The following is a 25480-nucleotide window of genomic DNA, read 5'->3' as shown; positions in this document are numbered from 1 at the left end:
GTAAATTAAGTTTAAAAAGGCATTAATGACTAGTAGAGACATATCCATTCTGAACTTTCCATATCACATATTATAATCACTAAGAAATTCAAATTTTTGAGGGGAATAAAGTTAACTTTCTGAACTGCTCCTTCCTTTGGCATGCTGTACAGACATCCATATGTATATCACAGCACTCAGATTATGTCACCGCTAAAAATCAAAGGTCTGTCACTCTTCAGTTTAACAACACATATGCCATATGCATAATTAATGCAACTCCTTTAGTTTTACTCATTTAAATAAAATGTTTGATTAGGAATTAAGGTGGGACAGGAAAGAATCTTCAATTACACTGCATTTCACCCTCAACAGCAAAGAATATTAAATGCTTGCAATTTATTTATTTATTTACAAATTAGTAAGTATTCCTTGCCATACTTCATCCTGCTTTAATATCTAGAGGACTCAACTGAGATTTCATTGAGAATTGTATAAAATACCACCTATTAAAGTGATATACAATGAGTGGAAGAAATGAAAGTTTATGCATGTCTTATATTGCTTTTCACAAATGGGAAATCAAGACCCAGTATATTACAGCGAGATTTTTCAGGGTTGCGAATAATTTTGTAGTATTTTCTGCAAGTCAAACTGAAAAATGTAAATGATACAAATAATCTGTTTCAGATATTTCATATCTCAATCCAGAATCTTAGATGATGTACCAGTAATTTCACAAATCATTATCTCTAAAGGAGTAACCTATGAATTACTGGCTGAAAGAGCTTACTTTTTAATCCAATAACCTAAATTTTAATACCTTCACTATTTCATAACAATTTCACTCCTCAGAATTACCAGCCATGATGGAAATTATTAATATGATATATTTTACTTTTGTAATTGTGTACTCTTACTGAGAATCCCACCCTTTTGGTGAAGAACCTTTTTCTAGTATCCCCATACAAAAAGAATTCATGTTTGTACCTACTAAAGACGCACACTGCTGAAACTACCTGGAGGTCTTTGATCTGATTTTGCAAAGTTAGTACACTAAAGAGATTGTTTTGACAACCAGTTTATTGAAGTGTTCTGCATCATGGAGCCAGGGAAATGGAGTGTGTTCAGTAAGAAATTTATTTCATTTTCCCTAGAGGTTTGCTTTCACTCACATTAACATTTTCATGCTTCTGTTGCAGGACTTTCATAACACAGTTCCACAAACCAAAAACTATTATCTCAGTACTGCTCTCTTTAAATGTTAAAATAGATTAAGATGAGTTGGGAGAGTTCATTGACATAAATATAATCTTATTCATTTTGGCTGCATACTCCACCTTTCATTTACAAAGAGTGAGACAGTCTCACAAGTATGTATTGAATACAAATCAGCCAACTTTTTGCTTTCAGTGGCCATCTACATTACAGTTGTAAGTATTCTGGCTAACTACCCATCTTATTTGCTCAAATATAACAAAAAACTGAACAAAAGAACTTTTTTCTTTGAGGAATAAAGTTGAGTGATCTCATCTTTTCCACCTATAATCTTTCAAAAAATCTTAAAATACTTTTAATTGTGTGATTTTTAAAGTTTGTTTTGTCTCAAGTCCAATTAGAAAGCTCAAAAAGAGCATGGTTGGTATCGTTGCTTACTTTACAACCAGTAGGTGGTAATTAAAGTTGTAAGATAGCGATTGGAAGATTTTTCTAGAGGTTTTTTGTAGTAATAGATACTGAAAGACTGTGTACTAAATACAAAACCATTAAAATATACAGCATTCCCAGACCTCTCTCTTGATAAAGAACTATATCTTTGTGAACTCGACTTAGAATTTAGTGTTTTGATGGCCACAAACTATATAGATAAACCAAATCAGTTGTGGCTTTCAGCACAGTAACTGTACAAAAAGGTAGCCACTTTCAGGAAAAGAAATGTGTGACAAACTAAAGAGAAGGAAAATAAAGAGCAAAGAAGCATGCAGATCAATGTTCTGAGCTAAAGCTGAACTGATAAACCTTGAACCAATGTCAGAAGCACAGAGGATACACCATTGACAGTCTGGCCCACAGAATCCTTTATTCTTCTGCAGAGGTGGGTGAATTCCGTCCATTTTTAAGCTGTGCAGCTCCCCAACATGGAAACATGAATGAAAAGGAGATAACTAGCTAAAAGACAGTATTTCCGAAGATAATAGCTTAAAATAAATGAAAGCATAGCTGGTAGCAACAAAATGAAAGAGGCCTGCACTTTTGCACTACCCTGATACTAAGGAACCTAAGAAGGTTCATTTAAAGTTCTTTTTCCTACACATTTTTTCTTAAATAGGAGTAGAATCTAAATAGCAGAAAACAATATTTTAAAGTTTAAAGAAATTGTCCTCAGGCATTATGCTTTTCAGCAACCTCCAGAATGACCAACTGCTGAGAGGTTTTCTTTAATAATATCACTATTGTTACTTTGAATATTCATACCTATTTTTGAGCTTCCGTTTACTGCTAATAAGCAGTATCTGCTGAATACATCTGTAGGCTGAGTAACTGAGATACAGAGCACTTATTAATTACACCACTGCCATTGAGGATGTAAGAAGGCTTAACTGATACCAGCTCTAAATATATACTACAGAACCATCTCCATAAGATGCCTTAAAAATTTTCCAAAATGTCAGACCTTAGGGCAGATGTTTGCCCTCTACATATATATAAAAGCCCAATTCCCCGTCTTTTGAATACTTTATAATTAGAACAGCTTTGTTGGATTGTACAAGAAATACAAGACTGGATAACAGAAATTTGGATACTTTGTTCAGTAAAGTAATAAAATTGTAAACTGATACAAGCATTTGTCAAACATTATGTCATAGAGAAACCTAGTTTCAGTTTTAATGCAAACGATTGCCTGTTATGAAATGGGAGCATGCTGAATTAGTCATTTCCATTAAATCTATGAAGTAGAATTGCCTAGCAACCAAGAAAATTAATTCAGAGATTAAAATAAACACTGTGACACTGACAGAGCAACTGCTATTCTACCTCAACAACCATAAAGACACATAGAAAAGAGGTGTTTTCCTAATTCTTCTTAAGGAAGGTAAAACAAACAATTTAATAAAATGAGTCATAATGGACAAAGAATAAAAACAAAGAATCAAAGCAACTGCACAAACCAAATGCAAATAATTACCCTCTTTTTACGTAACATCATTGAAATGAAAAACATTGAAAGTTTTTCACATTCTGACAATGGTGAATGAATTGTTGTGGAAGTTTCTAACATGTTTTCCCACTTACAAAGGAGAAATTTGTTTCATTATATTCATTCTATGTAAGTGTCCTATATTTAATACTTACTAGTTTAATTTATTCTAGAATTTATTACCATGCTTACCTGAAAATTCTGCATCATTACTATCCACTTCTACCCCTAGTCAAATTATTCCTAATCACACTTTGGTAGGAAAGCTTTTAAATTATACAATTTATGACACTGAGATGGTTATGGGAAAAAAATAAAAAACCAAAACGTTAACAGATTAAGGACAGTGAGGATGAGTGCAATAATTTAGTTTAATGGCTGCTACATCTTGTTTGTTACATCTGGGCCATTGTGTAATTCATTGTCCCTGAAGGACCACAAAAAGCCTAGTAAAATTATCCCTTTAGAAACAAAGCAACCACATTCTGTAACATTGAAGTCTATCACCTTGTCAGGGTATTGGATTAGAGGAACGATTACAGATCAGGGATTCTGGAGTGACAGTACTTTCATATCTCTAGTAAGAGACAGTCCATCATTCCAGCTTGAGGTACAGAGTACGCATGAAGTAAAAAAAAAAAAAAAAAAAATCAGGAGTGATTAGGGCAAGAATAACACAAAGGAGAAAGGAGAAAATATGTATCCCAGAGGATATGACAAGAGAACAACTGCAGCAGCTATATCAAATCCAGTTGAGTCTACATTAAAAGATAATAATAAAAATAAAACAGTATCAGGAATAAATCAAGACAGACAAGCAGAAATAACTGCATATTTGAAGGTAACTCCCCAGGCAGGGACATAGCTACTCTTCTCTCAGGAAAGAGTATTTCAGCTCTTTGGTTGTGTATAATATTCACAAAACACAGCTACAGGTTCTTTAAAGTCTCGAAATCCACATATTACAACTACTAGATCCAGTTCAGAGGTATCCAAACTGGATTTTAAAAGTTCATACTGTCAATAATTATGCAACAAAATAAATGTATTCATCTTCTAGAAGGGGATATGACAGATAATAAAGGAAGGATATCTGCTGGAAGTACAGACAATACAGATGGTATAGACATGGAATAGATCAAAAAGAAAAAAATATTAACAGCAAAAAGTCCCCATTAGATAAAGACAGCCATAAAGCAGATAAAAGAACCCAAATGTCCTTAACAGGTTCCCTTGTGTCTTAAATATTTGATGAATGTAGCAGATGGGGAGGGGGGAGAAAAATATCTTGTCTGAACCACAAGAATAAACACAGCTGACCTAAAAGACCTACCCACCACTAAGTTATAATTACACCAGTGTATTCACTAGTGAACAATGTTCATAAATCTAGAATAATTTGGAGATATTGAAAGATGACATCTTTGAGAAAAGGTAGCCTCCATATGCTGTCGGATATCTGAAATTAATTTTAATTTTCTGGCCTTTGTGCCACATGTCATAGGTGTGGTTGAAGCATACATCTTTTACTGAATTCTTAGGATAGTCACAGTGATGAGCATCCTTTTTATTAATTTTATCTATGTTAATGAAGAGCTATCATAAAAATAGAAGATACACCAACTCTACATGTAGCAGAAAAAAAGTATATTTTTTCCCTTTAAAAATTTTAACAGCACAGTTCTTATGGTAAAAATCTTAGGAAAAAATGCATAATGCTCAGACTAGACATTGTCAGAGTCCAGAACCTTCTAATAAAAGAAAACCTTGTAATTGATGTTCAGTTCAGAAGAATTTATTAAATCTACACCAGTCTAGCCCAAAAATACAGGCAAATAACCAACATGCTTGTCCAGACCCACATTCAAAGATCATCTATAGTTTGTTACAAGAGGACAGCAAGAAGGAAAACACCAGTGTATATCTTGAACTAGAAGCAAGAATTTAATGAAAACAAACTCCCAGATAATCTTAGAAAGCAGACCATGACCATGTTGCAGAAAAAAAAAAAAAAAAGGTAAAAAGAAGGTCACTAGTAGCCTGCCTTGGGAAAAATTCCATCTGCACAGCAAATTTGATGATCATCTTGGCTTAAGTATGTGAACAGGACACACTAGCAAAATTTTTCAATGCCACTAGAAGGTCCAGTATACCCTGCCTGGGAGTAAATCCAAATTCCACTAATTAAAAAAAAAACAAAACCCTACAAAGAAAAACCTTAAAAAAAAAACGTATCTAAGAAGAATAATATTTATTTAGAAACTGCAGACAGCCACAGGAGATCCAAAGCATATTAATCACTGTAATACCATGTGATACAAACAAGCAGCAACAACAACAAAAAAACCCCCTCAGCTGATAAAAAAACCTCCATTCAACCTTCCTTCCAGTCTCCTCTCAAACCCTTTTAAATTGCATCATCATGTTCTCTCACAGATATTCCTGCCAAAAACCTAACAGCAACATGCAAATTACTCCATGGCATTGTTATGTCCTAATCTTAGATGTTCATGTGCTTCCTTTTTGCTTATATTGGTATAAAACCAATGGGATTACTCACCGCGCATGACATCAAAGATGTATATTTAAGTCTTTGCAAGATCAGAGCTTTGGTAATTTATTTTTCAGATTTTCAAATTACTGATATCCATAATTTTTGGAAGTAATCAAGGGCCATATATGCACTTACAAGCAAATTTTAGTCTTTTCTACAACATTGGTAGGCAGTGTAGATAAAAGGGGTCCTTAATGCTCTATCAGAACTATGAATTTTCCAGCAAAAGGAAAGCATTAGGTAGTAAATATAAGTCAAGACTAAATAGTAGACATGTTTTGTGATTCAGAGGAGTAGATGTCAAGCTGATTAGGAACATCTGGAGAACAAGACACTTTCATTTTAATCTAGTTCAGCCATCTAGTTAAGTAACCTGGCAATAAGGCGCCTGACTGCCACGAGAACTGCTAAGAGAACCTGCAGGTTTTTCCAAGAACTGCAAACTGCTACTAAGAGGAAAGGTGGGGGAAATCATGGTTATGTTTATTTATAATGTCAAAAGCATATGTTGGTCAGAAGCACTGGACGGCATGTCAGTAAAAAATTAGAAGGCTGAGAAATTCTCTGAATATAATTGTGCTGCTATATTAAAACACCACAACAAATAGAAGCATTTTATACATCTAATAAACTCAGTCTAATTCACAATAAAGTAAATCACTGTATTTGTGTCAATGAGTTAGAAATGTAAATTCCTTTTCTATACAGGACTGGTTTATCAACAAGTCATGAACAAAGGCAAGATATTTTAAGCAGGAAACACTTCACACCAAAGCTATTCAGTTTAAAAATCAATAATACAACATTCAACAATAGAATTGAATACCTTCATGACCAACACAGTGGTTAGCAGTCAATGGTCTCTTTCTCAAGGCAATTTCAGATATTTACTTTCATCCTCAGTTATGCATATTGAGTTACTATTTACAGTGATTTATCAACCCACTACCCCCATAATTTCAAGTACACATTCTTTATTGGTTATATTGTTTTTGAAAAATGCTATCTTTTTAGAGTTTATAAGTTCTTTCACAAGTTCTTTCACACCATATGCAGACTTCAAAATATTATTTTATTTTACTATCATCATCATTATCAGTAAAAATAAAAACAATTCCACTGACATCTGCTCAGTCAAGGTTTTTCACAATGGCCTAATCCAGCAGCCAGAGAAGCTGTATTTAGGCTCACTGCACCCAGTAGCAGCTACTGCATCCTCTCCTACTGCAGCTGCCTGGCCTGTTTAACACTGTACTCAGGTAGGGCACAGTAGCATTTGTCTGGTCCAAGTGACAGCAGCACGTTCTTCTCAGTCATTCCCCACCTCCTCCATTGGAAAGGGAGCAAATCAAATATGAGCACCACAGAGAATAGATCCCAACTCCAAGCTGTGTCATGAACATGGTAATAAATTGTGCAGAAAAATGTAGCTGGAAATAAATTTTCATCATAGAGAACACAGAACAAGCAGACCAGTAAAGAGCAAGGACTTGCTGAATATATATCACTTAGTACATATGAACACATTATGGTGTTTGAGTGGCAAAAAGCAAGGATTAATTTACTGGACAGGTTAAGGTAACTTTGCCTTGTCTATTGCCATTCACTAACAAGGAAAGCAATCCTCAACTGAATGACTTCGCTGTTACTGAGATAACTCACAAACGCTCCCAAAGCATTCACATTACTGACAGAAGGTTTCCCTGTGTCAGAGCTGAAAATCTTTTGACGGTTGTTTGGTGTGAGATGAGTCATAAAATGGTAAAAGAGACTGGGAGCAAACAATGTGGCAGATGGAAGTAGAACAAATCAGGGTGTATGTATTAGCTTTGTTGTGGAGAGATGAAAGTCAGAGCTTTGTGCCATCCAAGCACATGGATAAGTACTTAGTTTTGATAGGTTTCCTCATCTCACCCTGCAGTATCAATCAAAACCAAGACATCAGAACCTCAGGATCTACTCCTCCATAAAAATATGCAAACCTGAATTCTTAGCTAGGGTCAAATTTCCTCACTTGAGGACTGCAAAGATATATCCCAAGCTTTTCCCATGGTTGTTTTCTAAATGCTTTTAAATGGATTCAAAATTATGCCAGGTGCTTACTATTGCATGTATGTTATTAGAGTAAGAGATGATTTGATGGGAAAGCCGGGGGTGGGAGGCTTTGATGAACTACATAAAGAAAGCTAGGCTGATTCACCAGTAGCAGAGGGTGCCACTACACTGTGGAGACTCCCACACTGGCTACATCACCTTGCTAAGCAAGAGGATGCAATACCAGCTTCCTTCACCAGAGAAACTAGGCCAACGAGTCAATTGTGATAACTTTTCCATGACTGCGAAGTGATATACCTTCCTTTTCCAACTAACAGAACCTTTCCTATTTCTCATCCCTTTGAAATAAAACCAGACTCACTCTCCCTCTTCCCTCACCTATAGCCTCAAATAGCTCAAATAGCTAGAAACTGCCCACAGTTACAACATTACCATAGTAATTTTAGGGTATTATTAGTAGCTATGAACATTGCTGTTTTACTTGGGGGAAAAATGTGCTTAAATTAATTGTCCACTATTTAAAAAGATAATTCAAATTTATGCTTTTATTAACTTCTTATGTAAAACTCAAATGTTTTTTCAACTCTAATGTTGTCTTCCACCATAGTTTAGTGGTGGACTTGGCAGTGATAGCTAGGTTTATGGTTGGTTCTGATGACCTCAGAGGTCTGTTTCAATATAAACAATCATAAGATTCTCCTATTTTCATATCAGTTTCAGACTTCTGAAGCTCTCTAAAGGTATTTCAAATTCTACTGCTTATTCCTTTCTTTTTTTCTTCATTTTTCCTCTCTTGAACCTCTCTCAGCACAATCATCAATCATCTCTACTTTTTTCTTTGTGCCTCAGTGCAGAAAGCACTAAGCAATCCCTGCCTAATCACTTAGCTATGCTACGACATTCTCTTCCTTCAAATTCCTCCTAATGTCCAATTTTGCCTGTATAAAATCATTCTTCTGCAACCTGAGAAGTAGGATGTGACCAGCTATGACTTAATTAATAAGCATGCAGCATTTGTCATCTTCTATTGCATGTTTCCAGAAGAAATTTCAAGATGTTGCAGAATTTAAGTTGCGTGTCTTCCAGGCATTAAAAAGAAAGTAAAGAAAGTGCTTCCACAGAAAAATGAAAACCAGGTCGACAATCAAGAAGAGATACTTTTAATTTTTTTTTAGAGGAATTTTTTAAAAGTGCAATCATAGTACCTTTCTGAAAATCTCATATACCAAAAGTGCAGCAAATGCATTTTTGTTGGTGTAGTTTTGTACCAAAATCTCAGCAAATGCACTATTTGCCTCATGCCACTATTAAAAACCTGAACTTTTAAAAAAAATTATACTAAATTCACTGTGATATAAATTTATTGTGATAGTCTTTTACTGCATAATTTTATTGTTATCACTACTGAGGAAAGAAAATGAAACTTCCACTGTGTGAGCCAAATATAAAAGTCCTCAGAAACTGTCCAAGTGGAAATGTCAGGTGCATTGTAAGTGTAAAAAGAAGGGTAAAGCTTGCATTTAGTAGTTGTATTTCAGCAACTGTTATTTGAAAAAATGTTGTTCCAGATGGCTGAAGTATAAATTTTGGAAGGATTACTGAACTCCTACATGATATCTAGTAAGAAGGAGATGAAAATTTTTGAGGGGAAAAAAGAAAGATAAAAAAATAGCCTTCTTGAGACTAATGTACTGCAGCATAAGAGTTACCATGGACAAGTTAAGAGAATATGTAAGCCATTTTTTTTGTGTCAGTGGTGTTTCTTGGTAAGGCCCTAGAGTACACATACACAACAGTTCCCACTTTTGTTAATTTCTACTTGGTGTGTATCTTTTGACTCTCAACTTTGATGCTCTGAGTTTGACCCTTCTGTAGCTGAGAAAACGACAAGACATACTCCTCATTCCATGCACAGTGGAACTAAAACCTCTCTAACTCCCCACTCCCACATGAAAAAGATTTGTGACAACACATCAATGTGGGACTTGCTGCCTATCTCAGAAATTGGCCACGTGATAAGACATTGGCTGGGATTTTGCATCTTAGTCACTTGAATTGGCTTAAAATTCTTCTGAAATAGAATTGCCAAACAGAATATTAACTGACAAAGTACTTCATATAAGATCAATATTCACCCTTGCCTTTTTTACATTCTGTTTTTTAATGGCTATTGGCTGCCTATATTCTTCATGGGTTTTATAAAATCATTCTTAGTATCAACAATCTGAAGCAGAACAGTCCAAAAATGTGACTTTTTTAAAAATCATTTTATACTCAGTTCTCCATATAGCATTATTAGGAAGAAATACCATTCTCTCACCCATGAATATGAAGAGAATTAATAGGTAAAAGCTATTTTATCAAGAAAGCAATTTCCTCCATTCTTCCATATATAATTTTAGTGCAATGGGAGGCTACTTAAAACAGACTACAAAGTCATATTGCCAAATTGTTTAAGGTACTTATCAGAAATGAATGCACAGTCACAACATAAAATGAAAATAATTTGGATATTAGGTATAACAATCTCTCAATCCTTCTCCATAAGGAACCTAAGCACTCAGCTGAATCAAAATTAATTTTGTAGTATCTATAGTATTGCATTGTTTTTCCTAACTTCTTATTTTTTTAGAGTAATTGAAAACCCAGAGTAGCCCTTTTTCCCCTAAGGTGAGCCTTTACTTTCATGAAGTGTTAAAAAGCTTTTTATAAATTTGCCTTGCTATTTTGATACAGTATTTTTTCATTAACTAGTGTAAATCAATAATTTAAAATACATTCAACACTTTTTTCCTAAGCATTTACATCTCCTACGAAAAATCTTTTTAATATAACTTATTTATGAAATTGACATCCAAGTGTCAAAATAACCATGAAGACTTAAATTTTCACACACTGAACTGAGGATTCCATCTGCCTTGGGGCAGTTGGAATGTTTTTTGCCCTGAAAGAGTGTATATTAAATTATAATTAAGTCCTATTAATGCTGGATTTTCATGCCTAGGACTAGTATAATGTTAAGCCTGTTAGAAATACAAAGTTTTCTACTATTAACAGAGACATTTCAATGTTAAAAATTAAATAAGCAAGCAAGACTAAATTTATTTACATCATTATCTATGAATAAAACCCTAATGTATCGAATAATAACATATTCAAATTACAGCTCTACAAGTCAGTGCTCCTTATGCAAGAATATTAAGTAAGGTAGCCTGTAGTTACTACATAAAGGAGAATAACTCTTACAGTATTAGAACAATTAACTTCAAATTCATATTGACTGTTATTACATTTTTCATTAATAAACCAAATTGATTAACTACTAACGAGTATTAAGCAGAAAACACAGTGAGATAGTTTGCCAGATGCTAAAATTTATTTCCATATTTAGCATTGATTACAAAGAATTTTTTTTTTTTTACTCTGTTAGTGACTTCGTAATGGTTAAGTGAGTGTTTTACCTGATGCTCTTACTATACCACTCACACCTTCAAGAACAGGAAACAATAAACATGACAAAAGTTAAGACCATTCTACTCTGAAGCAACTTGCAAAAATCCAATCTGAACATAAGCTTGGGAAAGCCTGAACACAAGCCTACTAAGTTGAAAAGGTATTCCCAAAGTAAATAGAGATTGACCTCTGCCCACCATGTTTTCTTTTAGAATGAAGCTCTACAAATCTGGATTTGGTATGAAGAATATCATCCAGCAAATGTCTGCTACTTCCTACTCATAAGGCCAAATTTAAAAACTATTTCCAAGTTACTTGTGAGTACTAACAACATAAAAAGGATCTAACTGAAGATATAAGCATGGCTCTCAGTCAGTGTGGCATTTACACTAAAGAACAAAAAATAACTCCTCTGCTTTATTTACAAGTATTGTCACCAAAAAAAAAAATCAAAGTGCAAAATACTGGGATTTCCTCACTCTTATTTTAACCAACTTTGCAACAACAGTCAAAAGAAAAGGAAAATTCTTCTCTCTTAGAGGTAAATAGAAAGACTTAGAAGACTAACACGGAAAGGATGCCAGCAGTGTTCAGACTGTTTGGCTGTTGGTATTTCTTAATATGAAATAAAACACATAATTTTCATCTTCTCTATACTATCCTACTAAGTCAGTCTGCCATTTTCCAAGAAGTACTGAAGTAAGAGGAAATAATTTACCCTCTCCTGGCTGTAGAAGCAGAGGCTGTGTCTACATTTTACTGATAGCATCCTAGTCTCCTTATGATTTTCTTCCAAAACTCTGATTAAAGCTCTTCTTTACTGGTATGCTGTGACAACAAATAAAAAAGCTCTGATAACAGGCTGCAGATCCACTTTTATTGCCAAAGCAGGCCAAACATTATTTTCTGGCATTCAATAATTTCTAGTCACAATAATACTACATGTTTTTTTGCTTTCCTACTGGTGAAACCCTAACTGTGTTAGGTATACACAGTTAGAGCTTAGGTTAGAGCTTCAGTAAAATTAGTATCTTCCTCATTTTTGCTGCTGTACAAACACATGATGCTCCATTCATTCCCAAGACTTTATTTTATACAGGAATTCAAACTGCAAAATGAAGTTATGGATGAATAATTAAAAAAGGCAAATTCATCTTCCATTTAGTGCAAATGGTATGATTTACTGTGCTCCAGAACATTTCTCTTTTTTTCTGAAACAGATTTTGGTGAGAATAATCTTTCACTCCCCTGTATGAAGTTCATTACAAGTGCAAAAAAATTACAGTGCCTGCCCTCTGAAAATTTCTTTATTGGGATGAATAATTGGGGCTGGGGACACCATTGTAATCTTAGTTCTGTCACAGAGGGAAGATCTGAAATGCAGGAACTGGACGTATACCTTTTTCCACATCACAAAGCTATCAGTTTGACATCATTGTCTTTCAAACACTGGCAGCTGAGACCTACCACTGCCACATGCAATTTATGCATGAGGCTTTCAAAATTAACATGCATCCCTAAAGACATCAGTGAAATTTCTGCTTCTTAGTAGATCTGATATTTTTTGAAAAATAAACCCAGTTTTGTTATCCTGGGTTTTTCAGACAGAAAATTTGCAATCAAATGTCTTACTATGTTCGAGGTCTAGGATGTAGCATAATGTCAGTGTTAGAGAAATTGTGAACAAGTTCATATTTCTGAAATGCTGACACTTTTTACCTTTTTAGAATATATTTTAGTGTTAATTTACTTTTGAGGCATTATAGACAGACGTGCTGCACACTTTTAGTTCTCGGACAGCTCAAAATAGCTGCAGAGCAAATACCTTTGAAACCTCCTCCCCAACCTGTACTGACTTCCTAGCAAGGGAAATGTGACATCAAGAGGAAATAAAGGGAGTGGAGGAGGCACTACAAGTCTTCCAGTACTTTAGAAGAGGAAATTTATGAAAATAAATTATTATTGGTTTCAATGTTTACAGCTTTACTGACAAAAACTACTGGACAACAGCCTTATCTCATTTTACCATATTAAGGGTAATGATGCCAGTACGAAAACACACTTTCTGCAGCAAATAGAGAGAAAATGTGGAGGGGAGAAGATTTCCCTTACTTTGAAGTGAGTTTCTAGTAATTCATTACTTTCAGAGAAAAAAAAAAAAAAGAATATATTTTCCAAATCTAATAATTTTCTGAGATACAGACATAAAGAAATCATAAGTGTTAAACATGGAAATGTTGAGAGACTGTGGCAGAAGGTCATTATTTGGAATCACTGTGCTAAGAATTATGCTTGCACTTAATTCTACCTTATTTCATAAAATTCCCAGAAATAAAAAGACTTCCAAATCTGCTAGAGCTATCTTGATCATATTTATGAAATGCATCAATGTGAAGTTATTCACTTCCATCATGGCTGCTAGCAAGACGTAATGCTGTTCAGTGGGAGGTTCAAAGCATCTGCTGTGAAAAGCACAGGAGCTGATAAGCAGTGACAATTTATACTCCCATTGATTTTGTACCAAAAAGAAAAAGAAAGAAACATTTTAATTCGAGATGGCAGGAGGATGAAAAATACTTTTCACATTTCTGAAACGCTACAATTAGCAAAATTGGTCTGGATGATCTGGAACTATCCTGGAGATATCAATTAAGCACACAGTAGATAGATCACACTAAATGAAAGAAAAAACCCCAGAAACTATGAAAGAGAGCTATCACGTCATACTTTTCAAGTGCAAAGTGCAAAACTTAAGGAGATCCACGATTTCATAATCATCCCTATACTTCCCTATCATGCAATCAAACACCTCTGAAAGCTCAAAACTGAAAATATTTTTTATTTGCCTCCTGAATTGCAAATTTTCTTGAAACTCCAAATACATTTTAAAAGCTGTCATAACCCAACAAGGGAACAGGACATCTTGAAAAGACAAGTTCACAGGTATGGTCACAGAAACTAAGCAGCATCCCCTTTCACACCAATAAGGAAAAATACACATGATTTATGAGCTCTTAACATTCTTGTACCACTGTCTGTGACAACAGCTGGGTACCACTAAAGGGAAAAAAGGCTGAACACATGGCATTTTATAGGGGGGTGGGGGGTAAGTAGTGTTAGCTGTTGTAATCACACTATTAATCACACCATTTTGAGTGGCTATTGGTCATTCAACTGCTTATCATATGAACAATGAGGACACAGTTTATCAATAACAAATTCTTTCAATATACAAAAATTATTCACATTTTCCCTGGGGTTTTTTTGGTTTTTTTTTTTACCTCTCTCTAATGAGAATTTAGGGATTTTGAATTTCACACTGTTTCTAAAGGCAACATCATTTGGTAACAATGACGTATTTTGATTTCTTGGTCTAACAGTTCAATTTACTTGTTTCAAGAAGCAAAAGAATGCATTTCATAATTTTTTAAAACACATGTCTTCAATTTCTAAGTGTAAACCACGCTAAACAATTTGAATCATGCAGTAAAAGTATTGATTTTACCTTTGGGGGGGGGGGGGGGGGGGGGAGACACACACCAAAACAAAACAGAAAAACTGACCTGTCCTGTACTTTCCTATTCTGTCTTTCACTAACAAATAATAAAATTCAACTGAAGAAACTGCTGTAATCAGATACTAATCTATTTATCTATAAATGCAAGTGTGCATACACATGGAGCATATATCCTCTTTTAATTTTCTCATGACTATATACTGTGCATCTAGATCAAGTCAAGACCATAAACAATTCAAAGCTGCATTCTGTCTAAATGGGTCACTTATAATGAGAAAGGATGACATTTACATGTAGGAAGTAGATTGATCAGAGAGCAGAAAAACAGAATATGGCATCAGTGCAGAAAAATATGCCTTTACAGGCAATTTATGCTAAATTATTTGGCAACTCCTATATCCTCCTCAAAAATGGAAGTGAATTCAAAAAGTGTAAAATAAAAAGAATAAAAATTTAACATAGCAAATATTCACTAGGATTACCCTTTGTGCTTGCAGTAAAGAAAAATGAAAAAAGCCTTAGTTCCTTTCACTACTGTTATGTCTCTTGTACAGAATAACACTTAAGTGAAAAGACTAAACACACTGTGTCTCCCAAAGATCCACACACTAATTAATTGTCCACAATCACTTTAAATTGGACCTTTAAGTGCTAACATTTCCCACAACATTCAGTTGTTTTCAACCAGACCCACGGAACAGAAATGCTCTGAACATGATGGGTACATCTTGCTAAAGCAATTTCAGCTGCAGCCTGCAAAATTAATTTCTGCAAAATGAAAATCTGTGCTCTGCAAATATGAGAACGATAGCAAGTCTGCTGCAACACATTACAAAACCAGAGTGGCAAAAAAGGAGAGGGAAATTTCAATACTGCCTAATATATACAAAATGTACCCCATGTCTTTGTTCAGTCTGGGTTCTCATTCAAGGTGTAAATACTGGTTACATTGTTAGATATCCAACTGCAACCAGCTCCAAATATTGTGTGAGTAGCTCTCTCATAGTTCACACTAGACTCCCTTGACCCAGCTAGACAAGCGTGAAAACGTAAAATAAATGAACATTAACAAAGACTAGTCTGAAAAGCAAGGCTGCATTAAATGCTCGCAGCATTATTTGTAGAGATGCAAAATTTGCTACCTACATTCATTTTATACTAGATATCAGCTGGCAGTCACTATATTAATGCTATGTTCTACTGCAGAGAGAAAAAATGAAGTAAATGATATGAAAATAATATGGCTTTCCCCATCTGCCACATATGGATATCCCCCAACCTTACAGCATGCTGCTAAGGCAAAAAAGGAACAGTAAAATAATTATCTCCATGCAAAGAAAAAGCAATTTTAACCAAATACCTTTCTGTGTTTGTCCCTCTTCCATATTCTCTTCCATGGCTACCTTTCTTCACTAGAAACAGCTACAGAGAATTAATCAAAAGCTTCAGTCAGATGTAGGAAAAAGTGTGGATTTTTTTTCCCTGGGAAGCTCCAACAGCAGAGGCTTAGGCAAGTCCTCAGAGCTTAGCTAAGGCTTCCTCACACTCCTTGTTTGCTTGGAGACGGGCTGTCAAGTGTAATTTCATTCAAATTACTCTTCCGTGAAGATTATCAATTTTTCTTCTCAAAGCTGCCCATTGTGTACCACTGTAAGCAGGTATTCAAATGAACAGCCTGTGAATTTTGGGGGGAAATTTGGTCTGAGCCCTTATGGCAGTGACACCGATTCATAAGCCTCACTTTGCATATAAAATGGAGTAAAGAAATTGAGGTTTGTATTGAAATCTGTGTTTAAATTGAAAACAGGCTGTACTGAAAACAGATGGAGGGGTGTCCTCCTAAGGGGAAGCAGACCACCAACCCATAATTCCCCCTATTTGCTACTGAAGTGGGAAAGCCCAAATGCCTGTGGGCTCTTTATGCTGTATTACTTGTCTTTCTCTTTCTCTCTCTCTCTCTCTCTCTCTCTCTCTCTCTCCCCCCGCCTCTCCCCCTCCTCCTGTATCAGCACATTTAAGAATATGACTCTTCATTTCCCTTCTCATATATCTGTATCATCAGGAACTAACAACAAATATACACTATTGCCCTTACAGGATTCTAAAAAAAAATCTTTACAGCAATACAATTTTGTGTATATCTATATGTGTTTACACACGTAGGCACAATTAAACACATGACATTAATCACTGCAAATTTTATGCACTATAAACATTCTCATTGTCACAGAAAACAGGAATTTAGAGGCAGTTCAGAGGTTTAAAACAGTTCTTGCATCAGTTCTTTTTCTGATTCCTCATATCTCAAATTAACGTTTTTCAAAGCTCTTTTAAAATAACTGGATCTTAAAATGGTGAAGCAACACATGTGGGTATGTACACGAGGAAGCACACACAAACACATACACTGCTAAGAGTTTGCTCTGGAAAAACATAGGTTAAATACACTGTGAGGGTACCTACTAATTTGGGGAGCTCTGCAGTCTGATTTGGAATGCAAATTGGACGCTGCAGTCTAGCAATAAATTAGCATTTTTGTACCTTAGTCTACAGAGTAATATATCATCATTTTAAGACTTTCATTATTTCACCAAAAGTGCAAACTGAACACAATTCAAATTTTTCTTTGAAGGTTTAACTTCTCATCCTTGTGGGGGAACTGACTAAAACTTAAACTATAAAAACTACTATGGCTGAAAATTCCTATTTACATATGATAAATAGCTCATCCCTTTACTTTATGCTATCTGAATACACTGACTTAATTCTGCCTTATGAGACACAAAAAAACCCAGTTGTTTACTTTGGCTGTTTGGGTTTTGTTTGGGATTTTGTTTAGGGAGGGGCTTTGGGGAGGTTGTTGGGGTTTTTGTTGTTTTTTTAACCTGTTTGCATTTAAATCTGTTCACACCTGGTTCGCATTGGAATAATTATCATGTATGAAGTTAAATGTATATATATAATTAAATAACTGAACCATTATTTATAACTCATATTTCCTACCTTTTCCCTTTTAATTCATGTTTCTAGGGCTCAATTTTCTGGAATGACTGGAAAAAATCAGGTTTTTTCATTCTCAGATCTAATTGATCTGAGAAATCTAACTGATTTAAAAATCAACACATTGAGAAGGTCTATACATATAGAAGTGCTGCAAACACCGTAGGATCTAAGTGTCTTCCATCTTTCTAGGAATTGTTCTTTCAGATAATTTTTTAAGAGAGGCATATTTCCTTTAAAATAGGTCTCCTGTGTAAGTCTCCTCTGCTATTCTTTCTCTTCAAAATCTTTTCTTACATAAGCATTAACAAATCTTTATATTTCAAAAAGGGTCTGGCAAATATTTAACCTAGGCTGGCCAATTGCTTCTAAGTTGTGTTTCTCAATAGCACCAAATATTTGAGGTGACCAATATCCTCAACAGTGATTTTTGCAACAATGGAATATATAGGTCACTGATTAAACCAAATTACCTTGTTCCTTGAAACAAACATACAAACTTTTACAAAATACAGCAGGAAACAAAAAGAAAAAAGGTTAGAAAGAGATAACTAGGAGAAGATACAATAAAGATGGCACAATCTTAAGTGACATAAAAAACTATCAAGAAGAAACAACTTATTCAATAAAGGGACAGGAACTGCAAAGAAAGTAAGCCCAGAAGTAAGTAAAGGCATATTACTCAACGTCTATTTAACTTGTGGAAACTTGTTGTAGTAGACTGTTTTAGAGGGGGAAAAGAACCCAAGAAAATAACAAGGAGGATCTGAATCACAAGGATTCATAGATATGAGATCCCTGAGCTGCAAATTACTGGGGAGTGGAATATTTTGTGAAAAAGTTTTAGCCACTTCTTATACTACTTCCAAGATAGACTGCTTTTGACACAAAAATATGAGATGTTGAGCTGAATGAATCCTTGATTTACTTCCCACTATGGTCATTTTCACATCAGGTTCAAACACACCTTAATTTTAATGACAGGATTTTTAACTTCCTAAAAAGCCTACTACACTCACATGCCAAAGGTTAAGATGAAATCACTGCAATTGATGAAGCAAAGCATAACATTGACAAAAAATGGCTTTAAGTTTTACCCCCACCCCTACAATAATCTATTTTTCTTCATAAATATTATTGTTATGAAGATACTGACAGGTCCTCCTATTAAACAACTGCTCCAAACTATGTAAGTGCCAAAGCTCCTTCTTCAGAGAACTCTGCTTAGTTTCATGTGCTATTAACTGGATATCTACACAGCTTGTGTGAGAGTGAGCAACAAAGACAATGTGAAAGAGATTTCATGTAAGCTTCTTTCATATTTAACTGCACTTTATTAACAAGGTTGAAATGTAAATCTCCTCCATGTTTCTTTAGAACTGCTCCAAGGGCCTTTCAAGATTAAATTATGAATAGATGCTAATCCTAAAGCCAAAGAACAGAACAGCTCTGCAAGTCTTACACAGAATAACAAACCAATGTAGAAAATGCCAACTATATGTGACTTTCTAAGGAGCAAACCACAGAGGCTTTCTTCCTTCAGCATACTGGGAAACGTATTTACCATCAGCGATACATAAACTACTTTAAAACTGTATGGAGAAACTACAAAAGCTTCTGTTTCTGGAAACGCTTCTAGTACAGAAAAGAGCTATGTTTACATAGTGGGAATTACATTCAACTACCTAAAATTCCCTTTTAACGTGAAATGAGATTATTGATGCAAGTGATCATTGGACAACCATGCCAATTGTAAATGGCAAGGCAACACAGAACATCCAACTATATAATGAGACTAAATAAACAGTTAATCAAGAGAATAATTGGAAGCTGATGACATTAAGGGATCCCCTGGCGTCCATTATGATGTTATGAAATGTAGCTGAGCACTTACAGCTTTAAACAGCATGACAAACACCTTTTACTCCCAGTTTTGTATGGCCTTCAAATCAGTTTACCATTCCATCCTTCAGTCCTATCGATTTTCAACTACGTAATAATGACAATGTTGTGGTGCAGTGATGCCTTAATAATGACAACATAATAAACTTGATTATAAATACATAATTTAAAAGCACAAAATTATTTATGTTGCTAATACAACTACCTCAATAACCAAGCAAGAAAAATCAAAAGCCAGCTCAGCTTACTTCAGCTATTTTGTCTCCGACTACAGGAGGAAGTTGTGATGGATATGGGGATTGAACCAATATGTGTTCCCCGTGCTTCAAGGGAATTCCCTTTGGACTGATGCCAGTCAGGTCCTACTGATGGACTGCCCTTCAGGAGTTGGAGTGGTGTACAGTTCACTCCTGGAAAGCAGTTCCTGGTTTCATTATATGAAAAAATAAAATGCATCTATAAAAACATTTATGAAAACATAAGTTATAAAAACACTTTATGTTCTTAGAGAATATTCTATGATGCAAACCAAAATAGAGCAGGTGAGGAAAAGTGAGATATACATTTTAAAAGTTCTATCCTAAACTCACCTAAACACTAATGTAGATACACAGATAGTAATTATTTTACGTAAATTAGGCAGTGGATTATAGAAATCTGGAAAACATGACAGAAAAATTAAATCTGGCACTCCAATTTTCTATTTAGAATGCTCCGCTATTTATATTTTATATTGAAAATTGAAATGTAACTATGAAATAATGGCACAGCATACTTCATCTTTGGAATATCCCAACAGAGGGGTGTTGAAGAAAGCATTGGGAAAGCTTTAAGACTTCCAAAATGTCTCTAAATGTCTGCTCTGGGATGTGTATTTCATATTTACAACTTCATGATATACTTAAAGAAAAATAAACCAAGAGCATATGGCCCTGAGTTTAACTCATAGCAGACACTCACAAAAGTGTCCAGGGAAAGGAGAAATGCTTAATGACATGAAAATTATCAGAATTAATGGGAAAATGGAATGTTAAGAGAAGAAGGAAGAAAGTAGAAGGCAAAATGTAATGTTAGCAGAATGTTGTAGCTTACCCCATTGATGGGATTTGTATAGTTCTACTAATTCCCAATAATTATTTTTTTCTGAGGAAATTATATTCTAGAGGAGCAAACTACCAGTTTAGAACATGCAGCTATCAAGAGATACTAGGATGGTCATATAACCTAGAGAAATTTCAGTACAGGGCTTCACCTGATAGAAATAAGTCACTTTATTTTTTTGTGCTCAAGTCTGGGTGTTACATTTGACAGAAGAATAATGGACATCCTTTTCATGATGATCTTAATTTATTCTCATTTCTTTCTGCATTCTTCTATATTCTAACACATCTAGAAGCAGAAATTTTATTGAAGAGGAGAGTAACAAGACAGCCTCCTTGCATATAGCCTCATTATGTTTCATACTAATAAACACTAACATCATTATCATATTCAGAAATTAACCTCTTTGTGAAAGTCTTGTCTGGTTAAAAAAATTCCTTCACTGAGAAAATCTTTCATCACTGCATATGATACTCAGACTTAAAACACAAGAGATAAGAAGTAACTTGTTCACATCAGTATTCAAATATATATTTCATATACGCTATATCGATCAAGAAGAGAAAAGATAATAAAAAATGATTAACAGTATCTCTGATTCAGAATACCAATCTTAATATACTTCCAGACTATTATCTGGAGCTATTGTAAGTATCATCTGTAATTTAAAACCTTCAGTCTGACTGGCTATGTTTCATGATTCTTACTTTTGAAAATAAAAACTTCATGGTTTTACTTTTGAAAATAAGTAAAATTTTCCAGAGTAAAATTAGTTAACACTGTCAATATAATTCCTCTAAAATTCTGAAGAACTTCAATCATTTTGATACCTAAGACTAAGAAAATTATGCTTTTTATATCTTGGGATCATAATTAGTTGTCCATGTTCCTAAAGGATACTGCTACTCATTCGGTAAGGTTTAACTCTGAAAAGATGCTCCTGGTTGATGGATTCCTGCAGAACAATCAGCTGAACATGAATGCCAGTATAATTGAGGGAGATGCCCAGTAATACAATTTTACATATTGGTTTCTAAATGTTATGGCTAGATTTTCCACATGGAGACTCTAAATCTCAACAGTAAGCCTATGAGTACATTTAAAGCCCAACAACAGATAGCTGGTCACATCCCCTTTCAAAACTGGATGACATGACATAAGCACAGCATTGTGATCATCCAGCAGATCCTTTTTCACCCCAGATTGTGAAGTGGATATACTAATAAATACCTATACAGATATGCATTAGATCAAGCGACTATAAAAAGAACATTTCACAGGGTAGAATACTCAACCCATACAGTTCTAGCAGATTCTGCTTTTATCAGGGGACTTGGATTGCACTATTTTCAGAGGTCTTCTCCAAACCAAATCACTGTGATCATATTCTAAGATTCTCTACTGGTATAACTATCACCGAAATATTCCATATAGTTTTTGGTGCCATCAATGCAAAGATGCTGCTGAAAACTGGAAGTACTTCAAAACTGGCCACAGGTATGCCTCCAGTTTAAAAATGTAAGCTCTCAGGATGGTAAATTTAAGAATAAAGGTAAGGAGCACCTACATTACATCAGAGTATCTACAAGAAAACAGATCTAATAGGAAGTTGTTGAAGTTAATGTTAGAGGAATTTGAAAGTAGACATTGGAGAATAGAAATTATATTCAAAATAGTTCTTCCAAACACTTGAGAAACTAGTGAAGATTGGATTCTTGGACCCACACAAAGCTAAATAATATGTACTTTCCTAGTTAAACTTAAATTTAATTAGGTCATAGGAATTCTCTGATTAATACTAGCATTATGCAGGAGTTTGGACTAAATGACCACATTAGACCCTTCTGCGTTTTAATCACTTAATTATTCAAAGCTGTAATCATGTTTGCTGAGAGATTTCATACCTTAATGTGCTCTGAGATTCCCTTGACTTTTGTGGTCTTTGTACACCAAAGTGTTCATTCAAATCTCTTCAAAGTTTTGGCGTCTGATGAATGGAAGATTTATTTACAGCCAAACCCTGTTTTCTCTTCCCTTCCCATCAGTCTTATGGAGCCAAAAAAACTGTGATTAAAAATATTATTCATCCTACATGCAACAACAGTATGTGTATTTGCCTGTGTTGCTCTGTACCATTGGAGGTTATTGGTTTATTAAAGCACTCAAGTTCCTCTTTGGCTCTGTAGACTTTTTGTCTTGTCTTCAAAGTTTGAGGAATGTCTGAAAGCACCTTCTGATGATTTCAAAAGGTATAGTCCTTTGTTTTGACAAGGACTCCTAAGTTAGTAGCTAAGAAGGCAGCTGTGCACAGAAGAATACACAACACACACATAACATGGAATAACTATAACAAGAATAAAATAATATAACAGTATGGAAATAAAGTAGGAGAGGGCCCAAAATTAAAAATGCACAGACAAGAATGCTTCAAAACAGTTGTCACTATCAGTCATATCTTGCTCCTACTTAATAGAAAGAAAGCTCAACCATTCCTGTTGGGAAACACAAGCATGACATAGGATGACTGAATTCATGATCCCTGACTTCTATCACAGTTCACCATGTGCCAGTGTAAGGGACTAAATTCAAGGCATCATTAAAACACTATTATGCTTAAACCTTACCTTAAGTTTCACTATTTGTTATCCATGCCCTGGCTACAAGGTGCAGATGAAGGAGTTGATTTATGCTTCATGAGGGGCATGTCTATAATTCATCCATTTCTTCTGCTTTTCACTTCAGATACTACAGTTTCTCCACACAAATCACAACACAGAACAAAAGCCAAGTTCCTGCACGTGTACAGCACACAAACCACAGAATAATAATCCGACTATCTGACTGTCTATCTGCAACACCCAAGCTGGTTAATTTAAAGTTATCTCCCCATTATTCTAGTTTAGGCATTAGCTTTGTTCATTATTTGACACAAAACAATCTTTGCAGTTAAGACTTTTAAACAACACGAGACGTAGGATCAGAATATCTTTTGTTGGAAAGGATCCACAGGAATCATCAAGTCCACCTCCTGCCCCTGCACATTACAGCCCCAAGGCACACACCATGTGCTTGAGAGCATTATTCAAATGCTTCTTGAAGTCTGTCAAGTTTGTACTGTGACCATTTCCCTGGGGAGCCTGTTCTAGTGCCCAAATACCCTCTGGGTAAAGAACTTTTTTCTAATTCCAACCTAAAATTCCTGTGACACAACTTCAGACTATTTCCTGAGGTTCCATCACAGGTCACAAGGAAGTGGTAAACTGCAGTGAGGTCTCCCCTCAGTCTTGTCTTATCTAAGGTGAACAGACCAAGTGAACTCAGCTGCTCCTCATAAGGCTTCCCCTCAAGGCCCTTCACCATCTTTGTTATCTCTAATGACTTTATACTCCTCTTATATAGTGATGCCCAAAACTGCACATGGGACTCGAGGTGAGGCCACCCCAGTGCAGAGCAAAGTGAGACAATCCCCTCCCTTGCCCGGTTGTGACACTGTGCCTGATGTCCCCCAGGACAGGGTTGGCCCTCCTGGCTGCCCGGGCACTGCTGACTCAGGTTCAACTTGTCACTGATGATGACCCTCAGATCTCTCTCCATGGTGCTGCTCTCCAGCCTCTCATTTCCCACTTTGTATGTACATCTACAGTTGACACTTCCAAGGTGCAGGATCTGGCTTTGCCTTCCTTAAGATCCCAATTTACTAGCATCTGCACACTTTGTACGCTTTTGAGTCTTGAATCCAAGGCATTTATTATGATGTCCCCAGGCTGATCTAACCTTTGCATCTGACACATGAGCTAGTTCCTTACCTGTTGCTTTGATGTCCGTATCCAGCTGTGTGTTGGACATTTTGTCCAGAAGGATCCTGTGAGAGACAGTATCAAAAGCCTTACTGAAATACAAAAAGATTACATCCATTGCCTTACCTTCTTCAACTGGTGGGCTACCTTGCCATCAGGTATGATAAGGAGGACTTTCACCTCATGAACCTGTACTGGCTGTGACTGATGACTGCAATGTTTTTCAGTAATGCCCAGAATGATCTCCTCCATGATTTTACCAGGCACTGAAGTGAGAAATAGGGATCACTTTACAGTAGATTCTTTGTGTAGATGCCAACTACATTTTTGCTAACACTTGACTTTTTTTCCAACTGCATACATTTCATCGAAGCTCTGAAAGGAATAAGAAAGGAAAAACAAGACAAAAAAAGGAGATTAGCAGCTGAGTGAAAAAAAAAAAAAAGATAAATAAACAAAAGGCTGCTGGGTCAGTCCTCCCACTGGCATAGAAAGCTAATGATTTATGGAAAATTGTCAAGCTGAAAAAATCATAGATGTGTAATGATTATTATAATTACAATTTTAGTTGCCTCATTTTTTAAAACTTGAGAAATCACAAATATACAATCTGAAAAATAATAGAAGTTAGACTCTGTGTATAACAGTTTACCAGCAAGCTTTTTATTTCTTAGCATACCCCCAATGAGCAATGTATACCTGTTTCTTATAACTTAAATGCAACAAATGTAAGAAAAAACCCAAAATGAATTTTTAAAAAGAAAAATTGCAGCCTTCTAACACTGTTTGAAACTAGAGATGAAGTGCACCTAGATATAAAAATATGCATGTATGTGTTTATGTGTATGCATATATATATATACATACATGTAGATTTATGCATATAAACACATATATACTCCTAGGTAGTTCTATTCAGATGC

General features: G+C 35.1%; 1 protein-coding gene across 1 annotated transcript in view; it reads right to left on the bottom strand.

Moving 5' to 3' along the window:
• The window catches only part of GPM6A (glycoprotein M6A), a 115920-nt gene extending 99197 nt beyond the window's left edge, over nt 1–16723 (bottom strand). Inside the window, exon 1 of the mRNA XM_066185950.1 lies at nt 16118–16723. Coding sequence (XP_066042047.1) covers nt 16118–16154 — 37 coding nt within the window. The 5' untranslated portion in view covers nt 16155–16723. The remainder of the gene's footprint in view (nt 1–16117) is intronic.
• Nucleotides 16724–25480: the final 8757 nt, after the last annotated feature.

Source organism: Chamaea fasciata, unplaced genomic scaffold (assembly GCF_029207755.1).
Source record: "Chamaea fasciata isolate MVZ Bird 193981 ecotype frontalis unplaced genomic scaffold, bChaFas1.0.hap1 SCAF_6, whole genome shotgun sequence".
In the NCBI taxonomy this organism is placed as follows: Eukaryota; Metazoa; Chordata; class Aves; order Passeriformes; family Sylviidae; genus Chamaea; species Chamaea fasciata.
The sequence above is the reverse complement of the archived record's forward strand: the minus strand, read 5'-3'. Positions and strand labels throughout refer to the sequence as shown.